The sequence below is a fragment of the Platichthys flesus genome, chromosome 8 (genome assembly GCF_949316205.1).
Source record: "Platichthys flesus chromosome 8, fPlaFle2.1, whole genome shotgun sequence".
Taxonomy (NCBI): Eukaryota; Metazoa; Chordata; class Actinopteri; order Pleuronectiformes; family Pleuronectidae; genus Platichthys; species Platichthys flesus.
The window spans coordinates 11,535,515-11,555,029 of NC_084952.1; the positions used below are offsets into that span (position 1 = coordinate 11,535,515).

The window sequence follows — 19,515 nt, forward strand, 5'->3', positions numbered from 1 at the left end:
AAGGGATATGATCAAACACGGAGATCGCAAGAGAATTGGTTGCCTTCTTGCGACTGTGCATTGTGGATTATTTTCCTGATTTTTTTGTCGAACATTCTTTGACTGAAAAACGGATTTGAAACCTCTCTTTTATGCACCGGGATATGTCGAAGGGAACAATGACACGGCAAGTAGGCCTACTGTTGTTCGTGGCGTTTGTTTCCCTCAGCTTGGTTTCGGGGCAGGTCAGTTACTCCATCTCTGAGGAAATGGCCAAAGGATCTTTGGTCGGTAATATAGCGCAGGATTTGGGTTTGGATGTGAAACGGCTGAAATCGGGGAAAGCTAGAATATATACCGGAGACAGTACAGAATACATCGAGCTGAATAAAGAAAGGGGAGTCCTTGTAATCAAAGAGCGGATCGACAGAGAGGTGCTGTGCGGACAGACGACGCCCTGTGCTCTTGATTTTCAAATAATTTTAGAGAATCCAATGCAATTTTACAGTATCACTGTCGAGATCACCGACATTAATGACAACTCTCCCGTGTTTAAGAACAGTGAAATTAAATTTGACATCAGTGAGGTGGCTAAAATAGGATCGAAATTTGTTTTAGAAAAAGCACTTGACGACGATGTGGGTATCAATGGGCTCCGTGGCTATTCGCTGAGCTCAAGTGACACATTCGTTTTAAATCCTTATAGAAAAGGTAGCAGTAGAAATGTTGAGATGGTTTTAAAGACGCATCTTGACCGAGAGAAGCAGGAGCAGTTGTCTCTAGTGTTAACTGCTACAGATGGAGGCGAGCCGCAGCTCTCGGGAACCATTCTGATAACCATAACCGTACTGGACGCTAACGATAACGCTCCTGTTTGTAGTCAAACCGAGTATACGTGTAAAGTAAAAGAGAACTCCGTAAAAGGAACTGTTCTAACCACAGTGAGCGCATCTGATGCAGATGAAGGTCCGCACGGACACATAACATACTCAATTTCTAATGCTCCAAAGGGCGCATTCGAATTATTTGACATAGAGAAGGAAAGCGGTGTTGTGATGTTAATGGGAAAACTTGATTATGAAAAATTTCAACATTATGAAATAGACGTCCAAGCCTCAGATGAAGGTGGTAACTCAGACGTATGTAAAGTTGTAATAGAGGTGCTGGACACAAACGATAACTCTCCGGCTATTAATATTATGTCCGCGTCATCGAGTATATCAGAGGACGTTAAGCCAGGCACGGTTCTGACAATGATGAACATTCAGGATCCAGATTCAAATGAAAATGGCAAAGTCCACTGCGCTCTTGATGAAAATACTTATTTCACAATAACATCAACGTCAAATAATTTCTTTACTTTGGTGACAGACAGTGAATTAGACCGAGAAAGATCCTCTCAGTATAATATCACAGTGACCTGCTCTGATGAGGGCGTGCCCTCCCTCTCCAGCAGCGTCACTCTCACCTTACAGATCTCTGACGTGAATGACAACGCGCCTGTCTTTGAGAGGAGCTCATATGAGGCCTACATTGTAGAAAACAACACACCAGGTCTCTCTGTATTCACAGTGAAAGCCAGAGACGCTGACTGGAACCAGAATGCCCGTGTCTCTTACATACTGGAGGACTCCTCTGTTCACGGAGTGCCAGTCTCCTCATATGTGTCCGTTAGTGCTGATAGTGGAGTCATCCATGCAGTGCGCTCTTTTGACTACGAGCAGATCAAAGATTTTCACTTCCGAGTCAAAGCTCAGGATGGAGGCTCTCCTCCACTCAGTAGCAACGTGACTGTGAAAATACTGATCCAGGACCAGAACGACAATCCCCCTCAGGTTCTTTACCCAGTCCAGACTGGTGGCTCTCTGGTGGCTGAACTGGTGCCTCGTTCAGCAGATGTGGGCTATCTGGTCACTAAAGTGGTGGCTGTTGATGTGGACTCTGGACAGAATGCCTGGCTCTCCTACAAACTGCAGAAAGCCACAGACAGGGCGCTGTTTGAAGTTGGATCACAAAATGGAGAAATAAGAACTATCCGCCAAGTCACTGATAAAGATGCAGTGAAACAAAGACTGAGTGTTATAGTGGAGGACAACGGGCAGCCCTCTCGTTCCGCTACAGTCGTTGTTAACGTGGCGGTGGCGGACAGCTTCCCGGAAGTGCTGTCAGAGTTCACTGACTTTACGCACGACAAGGAGTACAACGACAACCTGACTTTTTACTTAGTGCTGGCTCTGGCTGTAGTTTCCTTCCTCTTCATCACGTGTGTAGTGGTTATTATCTCAGTGAAAATCTACAGATGGAGACAGTCTCGCGTACTGTATCACTCCAACCTCCCTGTGATTCCATATTATCCACCTCGTTACTCAGACACTTTGGGAACAGGGACTCTCCAACACGTGTACAATTACGAGGTGTGCAGGACGACTGACTCCAGAAAGAGTGACTGTAAGCTCGATGGAGCTGGTAGTCAGAACGTACTGATAGTGGACCCCAGTTCTACAGGGACGATGCAGCGGATACAGAGTGAAAAGAGCATCCTGGATGAACCAGACTCTCCTCTAGAGGTTAGTTATAGACTCTTCATTTCGTCAGGTAAATTCTTCTGAATGAGACAGTTTCAGTGTTTCAGTTGCATATCTACTCTTTTAGCTCTGCTTGCAGTCTGATTTTCAGTTCTTTTGATTCAGTACCATGGACAGCGCACAGAACAGCCATGTTACTGTTTTTATCTAGCTATCTCTTTATCCCTCTATCTCTCTCTCTGTCTCTTTTTACATCTCTTTATCCCCATATTTATATATCTGTCTTCCTTTAATGTGTATTTTTGTGTGTGTGCTAGGTTTCTAATGAACAAAACGACATGGACAAATTTTTTTTATTAATTTTGATGTTTACATTTCCTATCTGAACTCTAATGGGCTCTATTGAAATTAGAAATTACTTTGCACAGTATATTTTGTATTTTAGACCCACGGCCAGGGCAAATTATATATTTCTTACTACAATGGACATGGTGAACGGAGAAATACTTTACATTTCCCTTTTTTTGCCTTTAATAATGGCTTACATGGTTGCCTGGGTGTTCATACTTTTCGTTTGATTATATTATTGTTTTATATTCTGGTTTCTAGTAGTGGTTCTTCCTTGCAGTAAGTTGTATTGCGTAGGTTATACAGAAACACAGTATTTGAGTTTTAAATCCGTTAAAACGTTTCTCAGCAAACATTTGTTACTTATATATGTATATGACTTTTTATTTCTTTATTGTGATTGCATGAGACACCCTGTAGTTCAATTCAGCTGACAGAGAGGGACGCTGTTGGCCATAGATTTGCCGATGAAGCATTTGTTCCAGCACCTCCCCTGTTCCAGCATCCCCCCCCCCACACACACACACACACACACACGCACACACTCCCCCTCCACATCTCATAGTATATGTTTCGAAAATGGAGAGAGCCAGTTAACCGTCGGGATTTACATGAGCGTGGACAGTACAATGGGATTCTTTCGTTCCTTTATTTTGGATAATTCTCATCTTCAGGACCAAACACGTGAATAATCAGGTCAAAATCAGAACCTGTTTTGAAGAAACAGAGGATTTACTTATTTCCTTCACAGACGAGTCGACCGGAAAGATGGGATGGCAAGTGCTGTTGTTTATCTCGGTGCTCTCTTTCGGTGCAGTGTGCGGGCAGGTCAGCTACTCTATTCCTGAGGAAATGTTAAAGGGGGCTCTAGTAGGCAACATAGCCCAGGATTTAGGTTTGGGTGTGGAGAGATTGAAGTCTGGTAAAGCCCGTATTTACACCGGTAGCAGTGAAGAATATATTGAGCTGAAGAGAGAGAGGGGAGTGCTCCGTATTAAAGAGAAAATAGACAGAGAATCGCTCTGCGGGCAAACAGTGCCCTGTGCGCTCCATTTTCAAATGATCCTCGAAAACCCAATGGAGTTTTACACGGTGACCGTCGAAATTACCGATGTAAACGACAACCCTCCGACATTTGAGAGAGGAGAAATGAAATATGAAATTACCGAATCAGCTCTTACAGGGGCACGGTTTGCATTAGAGAAAGCCATAGACGATGATGTTGGTGTCAACGGGTTGAGCAGCTACGCCCTAAAACCCAGCGATAATTTCGCTCTGAAAACCATCATCCGCGGTGATGGGACTAAACACGTCGAGATGGTTTTGCAGAAACCTTTAGACAGGGAAAAACATGAGCATATATCATTAATTCTGACCGCTGTGGATGGTGGTGAACCACAGCTCTCGGGGACAATGCAGATTCTCATAACAGTGATAGATGCGAATGATAATCCGCCTGTTTGTTCAAAAGCAGAATACAAAGTGAGTGTGACAGAGAACGCTCCTATCGGCACTGTAATAACTACAGTAATGGCTACTGATGTGGATAAAGGCAATAACGGGAAAGTAACATACACAATTTCAAAATCTGGAGCTGCGAGTCTCTTTAAAATCGGTCCAGATAGCGGAGTACTGACTTTATATGGAAATGTAGATTACGAAAAAAGGCGACGTTACGAGCTAGATGTTCAGGTGTCAGATCAGGGGGGATTAACCGATGTATGTAAAGTGATTGTGGATGTGACAGATACAAATGATAACCCTCCATCCATTAACATCATGTCTAAGTCAAACACAGTATCAGAGAACGTGAAACCAGGAACAGTCGTGACAATGCTTAACATACAAGATCCAGACGCGAATGAAAACGGCAAGGTCTTGTGCATTTTAAACGAAAATATTCCCTTTGCCATTGAATCAACAACAAATAATTTCTTTACCGTCGTCACAGATAGTGAATTAGACCGAGAGAGATCCTCTTTGTATAATATCACAGTGACCTGCTCTGATGAGGGCGTGCCCTCCCTCTCCAGCAGCGTCACTCTCACCTTACAGATCTCTGACGTGAATGACAACGCACCTGTCTTTGAGAGGAGCTCATACGAGGCCTACATTGTAGAAAACAACACACCAGGTCTCTCTGTATTCATAGTGAAAGCCAGAGACGCTGACTGGAACCAGAATGCCCGTGTTTCTTACATACTGGAGGACTCCTCTGTTAACGGATTGCCAGTCTCCTCGTATGTGTCCGTTAGTGCTGATAGTGGAGTCATCCATGCAGTGCGCTCTTTTGACTACGAGCAGATCAAAGATTTTCACTTCCGAGTCAAAGCTCAGGATGGAGGCTCTCCTCCACTCAGTAGTAATGTGACTGTGAAAATACTGATCCAGGACCAGAACGACAACCCCCCTCAGGTTTTGTACCCAGTCCAGACTGGTGGCTCTCTGGTGGCTGAAATGGTGCCTCGCTCAGCAGATGTGGGCTACCTGGTCACTAAAGTGGTGGCTGTTGATGTGGACTCTGGACAGAATGCCTGGCTCTCCTATAAACTGCAGAAAGCCACAGACAAGGCACTGTTTGAAGTGGGCTCACAGAATGGAGAAATAAGAACTATCCGCCAAGTCACTGATAAAGACGCAGTGAAACAAAGACTAAGTGTTATAGTGGAGGACAACGGGCAGCCCTCTCGTTCCGCTACAGTCGTTGTTAACGTGGCGGTAGCGGACAGCTTCCCGGAAGTGCTGTCGGAGTTCACTGACTTTACGCACGACAAGGAGTACAACGACAACCTGACCTTTTACTTAGTGTTGGCTCTGGCTGTAGTTTCCTTCCTCTTCATCACGTGTGTAGTGGTTATTATCTCAGTGAAAATCTACAGATGGAGAAAGTCTCGCGTCCTGTATCACTCCAACCTCCCTGTGATTCCATATTATCCACCACGTTACTCAGACACTTTGGGGACAGGGACTCTCCAACACGTGTACAATTACGAGTTGTGCAGGACGACTGACTCCAGAAAGAGTGACTGTAAGTTTGGCGGAGCTGGTAGTCAGAACGTGCTGATAATGGACCCCAGTGCTACAGGGACGATGCAGCGGATACAGAGTGAAAAGAACATCCTGGACGAACCAGACTCTCCTCTAGAGGTTAGACTCCTTTAATTATGTTTCAGTAACAAACACAACTGTTATTCTTTATATTCAAGCATAATATGACCACACCAATGACTTGTTTTTTAATAGGAATTGTTTCATTTTTAATATAAAGGCCAATATTATGGAATATATTGAACTTTTGTGTTTTTGCTGTATTGGTCTTATTCACTTTACTCACTTCAGAACAGCCGACGGCGACATTATGAGTGGTAATACCAATAGACATAGGCACATGCCTGTGTCCTCAGTTTAATTATCATTATATTCACATTTTCTTCTAATTACCTGCTGAAAATTGTCATTGCTTATGGAAAACTCTTTTTTCCGAGCTCTTTCTTCCCTTCTTTTAGTTTCTCTGCTGTACATCATGACGCTTGCTTTATCTGTGACATCTGATAAATACATCATCTCTTAGTTTGTTTCTATCATCTTATATATATCGTTGAATTGAATTAGATTTTCATTACAATACATTTTGTATATCTGAGAGAAGCCGATTGGAAAGTCACATATAGTAGGTGTATAAAAACATATGTCCAGGTGGTTTATTGTTAGTGACCACAGACTTTAATTTTAGTGGATTTTTTGCAGTGTTATAGTTTGAACTCTGAGGGCCGCTGTTGACCAGAGTGTTGATGAGTGAGAGCAGGATCGTTGCAGAACCTCCCATGTTACCACGACACATAACACAGACAGAACACGACGGAAGACGAACGAAGATGCAGGGCTGTGGATAATATTCGAAAAAATACAGATTTCGACTTGCAAGAAAATCATTTCCAGTGGCTTCAGCTCGTAATTTGGGATTTGAAATTGGAATCTAATAGTTGTCTTTTTTGTTGGATTTAAGCGGTCGGTGGAGCTTAACAGGGGAGAAAAAGACGGGTTGAACAATGAATCGGCAAGTACTGTTCTTTATCTATCTCCTTTTCCTCGACACGGTGTTCGGGCAGGTCAGCTACTCTATTCCAGAGGAAATGGCGAAGGGATCTCTCGTCGGAAATATAGCTCAAGATTTAGGGGTAGAAATAAAGCGATTGATATCGGGTAAAGCCATGATCTATACGAGAAACAGCGACGTGTACATCGAGCTGAACAGAGAGAGGGGAGTCCTCCTTGTCAAAGAGAGAATCGACAGAGAGGCGCTGTGCACAGAGACCGCGCTTTGTGCGTTACATTTTCAGATTATTTTAGAGAATCCTATGGAATTTTACAGTGTGACAGTCCAGATCACAGATATCAATGATAATGCACCGACATTTGAAAAAAATGAGATGAGATTTAAAATAAGCGAGTCAGCGATCACGGGGGCAAAATTTGTTCTCGAAAGGGCTGTGGATCTTGATGTAGGAATTAACGGCGTCCATGCCTATAATTTAAAACCAACAGATAATTTTGCTCTGAAAGTTCATAATAATGCTGATGGGAATAAAAATGTTGAGATGGTTCTACAGAAACCTTTAGACAGAGAGAAACAGGAGCAGATATCTCTCGTGTTAACGGCTGTAGATGGAGGAGAGCCGCAGATGTCAGGAACAATGATGATCGTTATTACAGTTTTAGACGTTAATGATAACGCCCCTGTTTTTACACAGTCCACATACAAAGCTACAGTTACTGAGAATTCACCTAAAGGAACAGTTGTATCGACAGTTACTGCCACAGATGCAGATCAGGGCTCTAATGCTAAAATACTATATTCAATTACGAATACATTGGAAAATATAAGGAAAATGTTTGAGATTAATCCCACAAACGGGGAAGTGTCCACAATTGCAAACATTGACTTTGAGAAATCAAGACACTTTCAAATTAATTTACTCGCTAGCGATGACGGAGGACTCACAGATTCTTGTAAATTAATCGTCGATATACAAGATGTAAATGACAACAAACCTGAAATCAACATAATGTCAAAATCAACAGTGATTTCAGAGGATGCAAAACTTAATACAGTCGTGACAATGATAAACATCGAAGACAAAGACTCTGGAGAAAACGGAAAAGTGCAATGTTTAATAAGCGAAAGTATACCATTCATTTTAAAATCATCTACAAATGATTTCTATAGCTTAGTGACAGACAGTGAATTAGACAGAGAGAGATCCTCTGAGTATAATATCACAGTGAGCTGCTCTGATGAGGGCGTGCCCTCCCTCTCCAGCAGCGTCACTCTCACCTTACAGATCTCTGACGTGAATGACAACGCACCTGTCTTTGAAAGGAGCTCATATGAGGCCTACATTGTAGAAAACAACACACCAGGTCTCTCTGTATTCACAGTGAAAGCCAGAGACGCTGACTGGAACCAGAATGCCCGTGTTTCTTACATACTGGAGGACTCCTCTGTTAACGGAGTGCCAGTCTCCTCGTATGTGTCAGTTAGTGCTGATGGTGGAGTCATCCATGCAGTGCGCTCTTTTGACTACGAGCAGATCAACGATTTTCACTTCCGAGTCAAAGCTCAGGATGGAGGCTCTCCTCCACTCAGTAGTAACGTGACTGTGAAAATATTGATCCAGGACCAGAACGACAACCCCCCTCAGGTTCTGTACCCAATCCAGACTGGTGCCTCTCTGGTGTCTGAACTGGTGCCTCGTTCAGCAGATGTGGGCTATCTGGTCACTAAAGTGGTGGCTGTGGATGTGGACTCTGGACAGAATGCCTGGCTCTCCTATAAACTGCAGAAAGCTACAGACAGGGCGCTGTTTGAAGTGGGCTCACATAATGGAGAAATAAGAACTATCCGCCAAGTCACTGATAAAGACGCAGTGAAACAAAGACTGAGTGTTATAGTGGAGGACAACGGGCAGCCCTCTCGTTCAGCTACGGTCGTTGTTAACGTGGCGGTGGCGGACAGCTTCCCGGAAGTGCTGTCGGAGTTCACTGACTTTACGCACGACAAGGAGTACAACGACAACCTGACTTTTTACTTAGTGTTGGCTCTGGCTGTAGTTTCCTTCCTCTTCATCACGTGTGTAGTGGTTATTATCTCAGTGAAAATCTACAGGTGGAGACAGTCTCGCGTCCTGTATCACTCCAACCTCCCTGTGATTCCATATTATCCACCACGTTACTCAGACACTTTGGGGACAGGGACTCTCCAGCACGTGTACAATTACGAGGTGTGCAGGACGACTGACTCCAGAAAGAGTGACTGTAAGTTCAGTGGAGCTGGTAGTCAGAACGTGCTGATAATGGACCCCAGTGCTACAGGAACGATGCAGCGGATACAGAGTGAAAAGAACATCCTGGACGAACCAGACTCTCCTCTTGAGGTTGGTCGACTAATTTGCTTCCTCTCTGCTCTTTAATGTCTCTTAGTATTTAACTATATAGATTCTAAAATGTTCAAAGCCGTTCCTTTATGTTCTGAACCAGAACCCGTCACATCACCACAATTTTAATCACAAGTGTGTCAAATCATCTAAACCACACCCTATTCTTGTGTCAGAAATCATACTTACAACGAATTTAGAGAGAAGACAACGTAATTTTATTTTCAGAATTTTAAATGGTACAAGTTTCATCACATTTTGTTTGAACCATTTTATGCACTCTCGATTCTTACTGTACTTTCTTCCAATTTATCGCTACTATTACCTTAATTGCAATCTTATTTATTGGTGTTTTTTTAATTAACTGGTCAGTGTGTGATTTAGTGTCGATGTTCAGTTGAAATATCCAAAAATACTTTATCTGTACTCAAATATTTCTATTCTAATCTCGTCCAGATTGGAGGTGCACTGTGATCCCTTTTTGAATACACAATAAATGCATTATTTTTATTATGAATAATGGTATAGAGTTAAATTATCAGTGATAGTCTTATTTTCTTTCGTTGTAACTGGTACATAGTTTGTTTTCCTTGTAACCACATGTGACGGTCATGTTGTTACTGTAGGATTTAAGTATTTTATCCTTTCAGGACCTCGGTCAGCGACATGTCCACACTATACTACTCTCGTTGTCCATGTTTCTCAGTTTAACCTCAGAGTTTTTAGTATTTTCCCTGTAATCTGGTCATCCATTTAAACAAATATTATTTGACCATCTCGGTTAGTGTAGTGTGCTTATGGACACATGATTATAACTGGAGATTCCTGGAAAAAAAGCGAGAAAGCAGAGATATAAAAATTTTTCAAAGAACGAACCATTTTTGCAAAGAGGATGTTTCTGAAAACAGTTAGAGTCTTAGCATGTAAAGAGTAAATCTTCTGGGCAGATTTATTCATGTTGACTTCCTGCAGTTTGGCAGTGTGGACTCTTAGGGCCGCTGTTGGATAGAGTGTTGATAAACCAGAGTAGGTTTGTATCAGCACCTCCCTTGTATCCTCCACATTATTCAGAGAGAACTCGACGGAGAAGAACCGACACTCGAGAGCTGTAAAATATTTCCAATCAGAGAGGTCGAGCATCGAGCCTTTTTTTTCCTGTATGTGGATTTTACAAATACAAGATTCATGCTTGACCCAGGGTTGTATTTCAGTTACTGGGATATATAACTGGACTGTAAAGCCTCGCTGAGAAAATACCCGGATAGAACAATGAAAGGACCGGCGCTGTTGTTTCTCTCTCTTCTGTCCCTCGGCTGCGTAACCGGGCAGGTCAGTTACACGATACCGGAGGAAATGGCCAAAGGATCTTTAGTAGGTAATATAGCGCATGATTTAGGTTTACAAACCAAACGTCTGGCATCTGGTAAAGCTCGAATTTATACCCGAGGAAGTGACGAGTACATCGAGCTGAACAGAGAAAGAGGAGTCCTCCTTGTCAAAGAGAGAATCGACAGAGAGGCGCTCTGCAAACAGACGACGCCGTGCGCTTTGCATTTTCAGATCATTTTAGAGAATCCTATGGAATTTTACAGTGTGACGGTGCAGATCACAGATATCAATGATAATGCTCCAACCTTTGAGGAAAGTCAAATCGGATTTAAAATTAGCGAATCAGCGATCACGGGGGCAAAATTTGTTCTGGAAAGGGCTGTGGATCTCGATGTTGGAATAAACGATCTTAAAAGCTACGAATTGAAACCAACAGATAATTTTGCTTTGAAGATTCACAGTAATGCTGATGGAAATAAAAATATCGAGATGGTTCTGCAGAAACCTTTAGATAGAGAGAAACAGGAGCAGATATCTCTCGTGTTAACGGCTGTAGATGGAGGAGAGCCGCAGATGTCAGGAACAATGATGATCGTTATTACAGTTTTAGACGCTAATGATAACGCCCCGGTTTTTACACAGTCCACATACAAAGCTACAGTTACTGAGAATTCACCTAAAGGAACAGTTGTAGCCATTGTTACAGCTACAGATGCAGATCAAGGCTCCAATGGTAAAATAATATATTCAATCACAAACACATTAGATGATGTAAGAAAACTGTTTAAAATAGACAAGGGAACTGGTGAAATTACTTTAATTGGAAACATTGACTTTGAAGAGTCGCGAATTTTTCAAATAAATGTACGTGCTAGTGACGAGGGAGGACTCACGGACTCATGTAAATTGATTGTCGATATACAAGATGTAAATGACAACAAACCTGAAATTAACATAATGTCAAAATCAACTGTGATTTCAGAGAATGCTAAACTTAATACAGTCGTGACAATGATAAACATCGAAGACAAAGACTCTGGAGAAAACGGAAACGTGAAATGTTTTATCAACGAAGACATGCCTTTTAATTTAAAATCATCTACAAATACTTTCTATAGCTTAGAGACGGACAGTGAATTAGACCGAGAGAGATCCTCTGAGTATAATATCACAGTGAGCTGCTCTGATGAGGGCGTGCCCTCCCTCTCCAGCAGCGTCACTCTCACCTTACAGATCTCTGACGTGAATGACAACGCGCCTGTCTTTGAGAGGAGCTCATACGAGGCCTACATTGTAGAAAACAACACACCAGGTCTCTCTGTATTCACAGTGAAAGCCAGAGACGCTGACTGGAACCAGAATGCCCGTGTTTCTTACATACTGGAGGACTCCTCTGTTAACGGAGTGCCAGTCTCCTCGTATGTGTCTGTTAGTGCTGATAGTGGAGTCATCCATGCAGTGCGCTCTTTTGACTACGAGCAGATCAAAGATTTTCACTTCCGAGTCAAAGCTCAGGATGGAGGCTCTCCTCCACTCAGCAGCAACGTGACTGTGAAAATACTGATCCAGGACCAGAACGACAACCCCCCTCAGGTTCTGTACCCAGTCCAGACTGGTGCCTCTCTGGTGGCTGAAATGGTGCCTCGTTCAGCAGATGTGGGCTATCTGGTCACTAAAGTGGTGGCTGTTGATGTGGACTCTGGACAGAATGCCTGGCTCTCCTATAAACTGCAGAAAGCCACAGACAGGGCGCTGTTTGAAGTGGGCTCACAGAATGGAGAAATAAGAACTATCCGCCAAGTCACTGATAAAGACGCAGTGAAACAAAGACTGAGTGTTATAGTGGAGGACAACGGACAGCCCTCTCGTTCAGCTACAGTCGTTGTTAACGTGGCGGTGGCGGACAGCTTTCCGGAAGTGCTGTCGGAGTTCACTGACTTTACGCACGACAAGGAGTACAACGACAACCTGACTTTTTACTTAGTGCTGGCTCTGGCTGTAGTGTCTTTCCTCTTCATCACGTGTGTAGTGGTTATTATCTCAGTGAAAATCTACAGGTGGAGACAGTCTCGCGTCCTGTATCACTCCAACCTCCCTGTGATTCCATATTATCCACCACGTTACTCAGACACTTTGGGGACAGGGACTCTCCAGCACGTGTACAATTACGAGGTGTGCAGGACGACTGACTCCAGAAAGAGTGACTGTAAGCTCGGCGGAGCTGGTAGTCAGAATGTGCTGATAATGGACCCAAGTTCTACAGGGACGATGCAGCGGATTCAGAGTGAAAAGAGCATCCTGGACGAACCAGACTCTCCTCTGGAGGTTAGTTATAAACTCTCAGTTGTTTCCAGCCATATTCCTTTGAATAAGGCCATTTCCTGTGTTTCAGTTGCAGACCTACTCCTTTAGCTCAGCTTGCTGAGATCAGGGTTAATTTCACTTGGAGTTTTTTTAGTTTCAATACCATTGACAGCACACAGAACATCCTTGTTGCTTGTCTGTCTGTCTGTCTGTCTGTTTCTCTGTCTGTCTGTATCTCTCTCTCTCTCTCTCTGTATCTCTCTCTCTATCTATCTATCTATCTATCTATCTATCTTTCTATCGTCTGACGTTGAACTAAACTCTCCTCTACAGGTGATGAGAATTTAATAAGTAACATTGCTATCATACATTGCTTTTAGTAAAGACATCAAACAAAACAAGCAAAAAATTGCTATTAATAGTTTATGTCGATTTTCTTGCGTGGTTTTATTGAGTTCAGCACCACGGACAGCGCGTGACGAACCACCATATGAAGTTGAGGCAGATTCTCGTGTATGGCATCTGTTATTGTGGTTTTCAGTGACTGACTGACTGACTAACTGAGACACTTTTGGTCACCATGGTGCAATGCTGTTTTTTTCATGTACAATGTCCTGTCAATAGCCATTTGTGTCGTCTTGTATTTGAATCTATAGAATGCTACTGTGAGAAGTTCTGTGAATAGTATTTTTTTTAACTAAAGTTCCTAGTCTCCTTAATAGCCCCATATATTCTGCAGTTTCGTATTTTGCACTCTTGGCGACGCTGTTGGCCAGTGTGTGTTCGTGCCATTGCAGTTTTCAGCAGTGCCTCCCAGATCATTTAGTTGCTGTGGGATGTGAGGACGGTACCACACAATATCTTAGTCATCGAGAAGAGTACACACGGACCAAAGAGTTGGAATAATTTACATGGACATTTTCACTGACGTTTTTTATTATCTCGGTCCCGCTGTTTGTGGATTACTATACTGCCTTTTCTGTGGATTATTTTCGGATTCGTTGTGAGGGTATAGCTCAGTTGAACGGAACAATGAGACGGCAAGTGCTTTTGTTTCTCTCGACGCTCTCTCTCTGTTCCGTGCACGGGCAGGTCAGCTATTCTATCCCCGAGGAAATGTCGAAAGGCTCACTGGTCGGAAACATCGCACAAGATTTAGGTTTGGATTTAAAACGGCTGAAAACCGGAAAAGCTCGCTTGCATGTTAGTAACGGCGCCGAATATATCGAGCTGAATAAAGAAAGGGGCCTCCTTCTCATTCGGGAGAAAACAGACCGAGAGGCGTTATGCAAACAGACGACTCCGTGCGCTTTACAGTTTCAAATTATTTTGGAAAACCCCATCGAGTTCTATCGTGTTACAGTCGAAATAACAGATATAAACGACAACGCTCCTATATTCAAAATGAACAGTATGTTATTTGAGATAAGTGAATCGGCTGTCAGGGGGGCAAAATTCGTATTAGAGAAAGCATTAGATACTGATGTTGGAGGAAATGGGCTCAAGAGCTACTCCCTTAATCCAACAGATAACTTCGTTTTAAAACTCAACGGAAACGCAGATGGAGAAAAGGAGGTCGAGATGGTCTTGGAAAAACCTCTTGATCGTGAAAAACAAGAGCATCTGACTCTAACACTAACCGCTTTCGACGGAGGTGAACCTCAGCTGTCAGGGACAGTGAAAATTCACGTAACTGTATTAGATGCGAATGACAATGCGCCAGTGTTTACGCAGTCAACCTATAAAGCGAATTTAATGGAAAACACCCCGAAGGGGACTTCATTAATGACTGTAACGGCGAGAGACGTAGATCAGGGCGCCAATGGTTTAATAACGTACTCCTTATCTAGTAACACGGAGGGGATTCTGGATTTATTTGAAATACACGGTGCAAGTGGGGAGGTACGTTTGATTGGAAAAGTAGATTATGAAACATCAAAACATTATCAGCTAAATGTTAAAGCAAGAGATCAAGGTGGGCTCACTGACTCCTGCAAAATACAATTTGACATAATTGATGTGAATGATAATGTTCCAATAATAGATTTGATGTCAACTTCACAGTCAATACCGGAAGACTCTGGGATACAAACAGTTGTCGCTGTGATGAATGTGCACGATGCTGACTTGGATAATAACGGAGTGGTTAAATGTTTTCTTAGCGAGAATGTACCTCTAATCATTGAAAATGCATCCAATGGTTTTTATAGTATTGTCACAAACAGTGAATTAGACAGAGAGAGATACTCTGAGTATAATATCACAGTGAGCTGCTCTGATGAGGGCGTGCCCTCTCTCTCCAGCAGCGTCACTCTCACCTTACAGATCTCTGACGTGAATGACAACGCGCCTGTCTTTGAGAGGAGCTTATATAAGGCCTACATTGTAGAAAACAACACACCAGGTCTCTCTGTATTCACAGTGAAAGCCAGAGACGCTGACTGGAACCAGAATGCCCGTGTTTCTTACATACTGGAGGACTCCTCTGTTAACGGAGTGCCAGTCTCCTCGTATGTTTCCGTTAGTGCTGATAGTGGAGTCATCCATGCAGTGCGCTCTTTTGACTACGAGCAGATCAAAGATTTTCACTTCCGAGTCAAAGCTCAGGATGGAGGCTCTCCTCCACTCAGTAGTAACGTGACTGTGAAAATACTGATCCAGGACCAGAACGACAACCCCCCTCAGGTTCTGTACCCAGTCCAGACTGGTGGCTCTCTGGTGGCTGAACTGGTGCCTCGTTCAGCAGATGTGGGCTATCTGGTCACTAAAGTGGTGGCTGTTGATGTGGACTCTGGACAGAATGCCTGGCTCTCCTATAAACTGCAGAAAGCCACAGACAGGGCGCTGTTTGAAGTGGGCTCACAGAATGGAGAAATAAGAACTATCCGCCAAGTCACTGATAAAGATGCAGTGAAACAAAGACTGAGTGTTATAGTGGAGGACAACGGGCAGCCCTCTCGTTCAGCTACAGTCGTTGTTAACGTGGCGGTGGCGGACAGCTTTCCGGAAGTGCTGTCGGAGTTCACTGACTTTACGCACGACAAGGAGTACAACGACAACCTGACTTTTTACTTAGTGCTGGCTCTGGCTGTAGTTTCCTTTCTCTTCATCACGTGCGTAGTGGTTATTATATCTGTGAAAATCTACAGATGGAGACAGTCTCGCGTGCTGTATCACTCCAACCTCCCTGTGATTCCATATTATCCACCACGTTACTCAGACACTTTGGGGACAGGGACTCTCCAACACGTGTACAATTACGAGGTGTGCAGGACGACTGACTCCAGAAAGAGTGACTGTAAGTTCAGCGGAGCTGGTAATCAGAACGTGCTGATAATGGACCCCAGTGCTACAGGGACGATGCAGCGGATACAGAGTGAAAAGAGCATCCTGGATGAACCAGACTCTCCTCTTGAGGTTAGTTAAATAGTCTTTCGTATTTGTGCTTTTGTATCGCTTTTTTAGCAGAGATCCCTTGATTGTAAACGTTTTGCTTGGTATTCCAATATTTTCATCTATAGCCTAACTTAATGTTCAATCAATTACCTTTTTTTAAATGCACCTTTTGTGGGTCAAATACATCTGATGACTCTTTTCGACGTAACGCAATGTAAACAGGAATCTCATAACATTTTAATAGTAGAACTTGTATAAGTTGCAGTTTGGTATATGAGCCAATATGCAAAAACTACAATCCACAGTTTTTTTCCACTTAAAACAGGTAACTCATATCTTTGAGTGTTATCTGCAGAAGTGTTGGTATGTTTTTAAATCAAGTTTGTGTTCATACTGAGTTTCATTCACATTCAGATATATACTGAACAACAGAGAGTAAGTAGTATGTGATGGGGTTCTGCAGTTTAATATTTTGAACTCTTAGGGCCGCTGTTCACCACAGTGTCGACGGCCGACATTGAGGTTGTTACAGCACCTCCCATGTAACATCGACATAATAAAGAAAGAGTCAGACGGGAAAGAACGGACACTGGACTCATGGAGAATATTTGATAAACGAATCGATCTTTCGTTCTTCTTTATCTTGTGTGGATTATATTTGCGCTGGTGTAACGTTTCATATTGGATTCTATGTCAGTTTTCTGGGATATAAACAAACTCAACCTTTTGGAAGCATTTCGGCAAGAACAATGACGAGGCGAGTACTGCTGTTCATGTTTCTCCTCTCCGTCGGCACGGTGCTCGGGCAGGTCAGCTACAGTATTCCTGAGGAAATGGGCAAAGGATCTTTAGTCGGCAATATAGCGCATGATTTAGGTTTACAAACCAAGCGTCTGGCATCTGGTAAAGCTCGAATTTATACCCGAGGCAGCGAAGAATACATCGAGCTGAACAGAGAAAGAGAAGTCCTCCTCGTCAAAGAGAGAATCGACAGAGAGGCGCTCTGCAGACAGACGACACCGTGCGCTTTGCATTTTCAGATTATTTTGGAGAATCCTATGGAACTCTACACTGTCACAGTCCAGATCACAGATATAAATGATAATGCACCAACCTTTGAAAAGAATGAAATGAAATTTAAAATAAGCGAATCAGCGATCACGGGGGCTAAATTTGTGCTGGAAAGGGCTGTGGATCTCGACGTAGGAACAAACGATATTAAAAATTACGAATTAAAACCAACAGATAATTTTGCTCTGAAGGTTCATAATAACGCTGATGGAAATAAAAACATCGAGATGATTCTACAGAAACCTTTAGACAGAGAGAAACAGGAGCAGATATCTCTCGTGTTAACGGCTGTAGATGGAGGAGAGCCGCAGATGTCAGGAACAATTATGATCGTTATTACAGTTTTAGACGTTAATGATAACGCCCCTGTTTTTACACATTCCACATACAAAGCTACAGTTACTGAGAATTCACAAAAAGGAACAGTTGTAGCCACTGTTACGGCTACAGATGCAGATCAAGATTCTAATGCTAAAGTCACATATTCTATGACGAATACATTAGATGATATTAGGAAATTATTTCTGGTGAATCTTGAAAACGGTGAAATTAGTTTAATTGGAAATATTGATTTCGAAGAATCCCGAAACTATCAAATTAATTTACTCGCTAGTGACGAAGGAGGACTCACAGATTCTTGTAAATTAATCGTTGATGTACAGGATGTAAATGACAACAAACCTGAGATTAACATATTGTCGAAATCAAATATGATTTCGGAGGATGCAAAACTGAATACAGCAGTGACAATGATAAACATCGAAGACAAAGACTCTGGAGAAAACGGAAATGTTCGATGTTTCATTGGAGAAAATGCACCATTCATTTTGAAAACATCAGCAAATAATTTCTATAGCTTAGTGACAGACAGTGAATTAGACAGAGAGAGATCCTCTGAGTATAATATCACAGTGAACTGCTCTGATGAGGGCGTGCCCTCCCTCTCCAGCAGCGTCACTCTCACCTTACAGATCTCTGACGTGAATGACAACGCGCCTGTCTTTGAGAGGAGCTCATATGAGGCCTACATTGTAGAAAACAACACACCAGGTCTCTCTGTATTCACAGTGAAAGCCAGAGACGCTGACTGGAACCAGAATGCCCGTGTTTCTTATATACTGGAGGACTCCTCTGTTAACGGAGTGCCAGTCTCCTCATATGTGTCCGTGAGTGCTGATAGTGGAGTCATCCATGCAGTGCGCTCTTTTGACTACGAGCAGATCAAAGATTTTCACTTCCGAGTCAAAGCTCAGGATGGAGGCTCTCCTCCACTCAGTAGCAGCGTGACTGTGAAAATACTGATCCAGGACCAGAACGACAACCCACCTCAGGTTCTGTACCCAGTCCAGACTGGTGGCTCTCTGGTGGCTGAAATGGTGCCTCGTTCAGCAGATGTGGGCTATCTGGTCACTAAAGTGGTGGCTGTTGATGTGGATTCTGGACAGAATGCCTGGCTCTCCTATAAACTGCAGAAAGCCACAGACAGGGCGCTGTTTGAAGTGGGCTCACAGAATGGAGAAATAAGAACTATCCGCCAAGTCACTGATAAAGACGCAGTGAAACAAAGACTGAGTGTTATAGTGGAGGACAACGGGCAGCCCTCTCGTTCAGCTACAGTCGTTGTTAACGTGGCGGTGGCGGACAGCTTCCCGGAAGTGCTGTCGGAGTTCACTGACTTTACGCACGACAAGGAGTACAACGACAACCTGACTTTTTACTTAGTGTTGGCTCTGGCTGTAGTTTCTTTCCTCTTCATCACGTGTGTAGTGGTTATTATCTCAGTGAAAATCTACAGATGGAGACAGTCTCGCGTCCTGTATCACTCCAACCTCCCTGTGATTCCATATTATCCACCACGTTACTCAGACACGTTAGGGACAGGGACTCTCCAACACGTGTACAATTACGAAGTGTGCAGGACAAATGACTCCAGAAAGAGTGACTGTAAGTTCAGCGGAGCTGGTAGTCAGAACGTGCTGATAATGGACCCCAGTGCTACAGGGACGATGCAGCGGATACAGAGTGAAAAGAGTATCCTGGACGAACCAGACTCTCCTCTAGAGGTTGGTCTCAAGCACTAACACAAAATGTTGCATTAGCAGCACAGATTGTTGTTTAGTTTCATTTGT

The 19,515-nt window shown here is 43.1% G+C and overlaps 6 protein-coding genes across 17 annotated transcripts in view; all 6 read left to right on the forward strand.

Annotated features, from left to right (window-relative positions):
* LOC133959191 (protocadherin gamma-C5-like) overlaps window positions 1-19,515 on the forward strand; it is a 224,321-nt gene that overhangs the window by 112,584 nt on the left and 92,222 nt on the right. Inside the window, exon 1 of one of the 12 annotated variants that reach the window (XM_062394303.1) lies at window positions 6,742-9,286. The exons of the other annotated variants lie outside the window; for them this stretch is intronic. Within the exon in view, the coding sequence (XP_062250287.1) occupies window positions 6,902-9,286 (2,385 nt within the window). The 5' untranslated portion in view covers window positions 6,742-6,901. Of the gene's footprint in view, window positions 1-6,741; window positions 9,287-19,515 lie in introns of those variants that run through there. 12 annotated transcript variants of the gene reach the window in all.
* Window positions 144-2,588, forward strand: LOC133958947 (protocadherin gamma-A2-like). Its single transcript, XM_062393980.1, has one exon. It carries the CDS (start codon window positions 144-146, stop codon window positions 2,586-2,588), a length of 2,445 nt encoding a protein of 814 aa, XP_062249964.1.
* On the forward strand, window positions 3,518-6,014 carry LOC133958897 (protocadherin gamma-A2-like). The gene has a single exon (XM_062393924.1). The coding sequence runs from the start codon at window positions 3,621-3,623 to the stop codon at window positions 6,012-6,014; it is 2,394 nt and encodes a 797-aa protein (XP_062249908.1). The 5' UTR covers window positions 3,518-3,620.
* Window positions 10,385-13,040, forward strand: LOC133959126 (protocadherin gamma-A7-like). Its single transcript, XM_062394226.1, has 3 exons — window positions 10,385-10,884; window positions 12,172-12,940; window positions 13,008-13,040. Exons 1-3 carry the CDS (start codon window positions 10,556-10,558, stop codon window positions 13,038-13,040), a joined length of 1,131 nt encoding a protein of 376 aa, XP_062250210.1. The 5' UTR covers window positions 10,385-10,555.
* On the forward strand, window positions 13,937-16,345 carry LOC133958920 (protocadherin beta-16-like). The gene has a single exon (XM_062393947.1). The coding sequence runs from the start codon at window positions 13,952-13,954 to the stop codon at window positions 16,343-16,345; it is 2,394 nt and encodes a 797-aa protein (XP_062249931.1). The 5' UTR covers window positions 13,937-13,951.
* LOC133958898 (protocadherin beta-16-like) lies at window positions 17,050-19,467 on the forward strand. The gene has a single exon (XM_062393925.1). It carries the CDS (start codon window positions 17,065-17,067, stop codon window positions 19,465-19,467), a length of 2,403 nt encoding a protein of 800 aa, XP_062249909.1. The 5' UTR covers window positions 17,050-17,064.

Excerpts from the sequence above, each read along its gene's own strand:
- LOC133958947 (XM_062393980.1), top strand. The coding sequence starts at position 144 with ATGTCGAAGGGAACAATGACACGGCAAGTAGGCCTACTGTTGTTCGTG.
- LOC133958897 (XM_062393924.1), top strand. The coding sequence starts at position 3,621 with ATGGGATGGCAAGTGCTGTTGTTTATCTCGGTGCTCTCTTTCGGTGCA.
- LOC133959126 (XM_062394226.1), top strand. The coding sequence starts at position 10,556 with ATGAAAGGACCGGCGCTGTTGTTTCTCTCTCTTCTGTCCCTCGGCTGC. Across the intron at positions 10,885-12,171 it reads ATGGAATTTTACAGTGTGAC|AATACTGATCCAGGACCAGA; the intron begins GGTGCAGATCAC and ends CGTGACTGTGAA. Across the intron at positions 12,941-13,007 it reads AACCAGACTCTCCTCTGGAG|TTGCAGACCTACTCCTTTAG; the intron begins GTTAGTTATAAA and ends CCTGTGTTTCAG.
- LOC133958920 (XM_062393947.1), top strand. The coding sequence starts at position 13,952 with ATGAGACGGCAAGTGCTTTTGTTTCTCTCGACGCTCTCTCTCTGTTCC.
- LOC133958898 (XM_062393925.1), top strand. The coding sequence starts at position 17,065 with ATGACGAGGCGAGTACTGCTGTTCATGTTTCTCCTCTCCGTCGGCACG.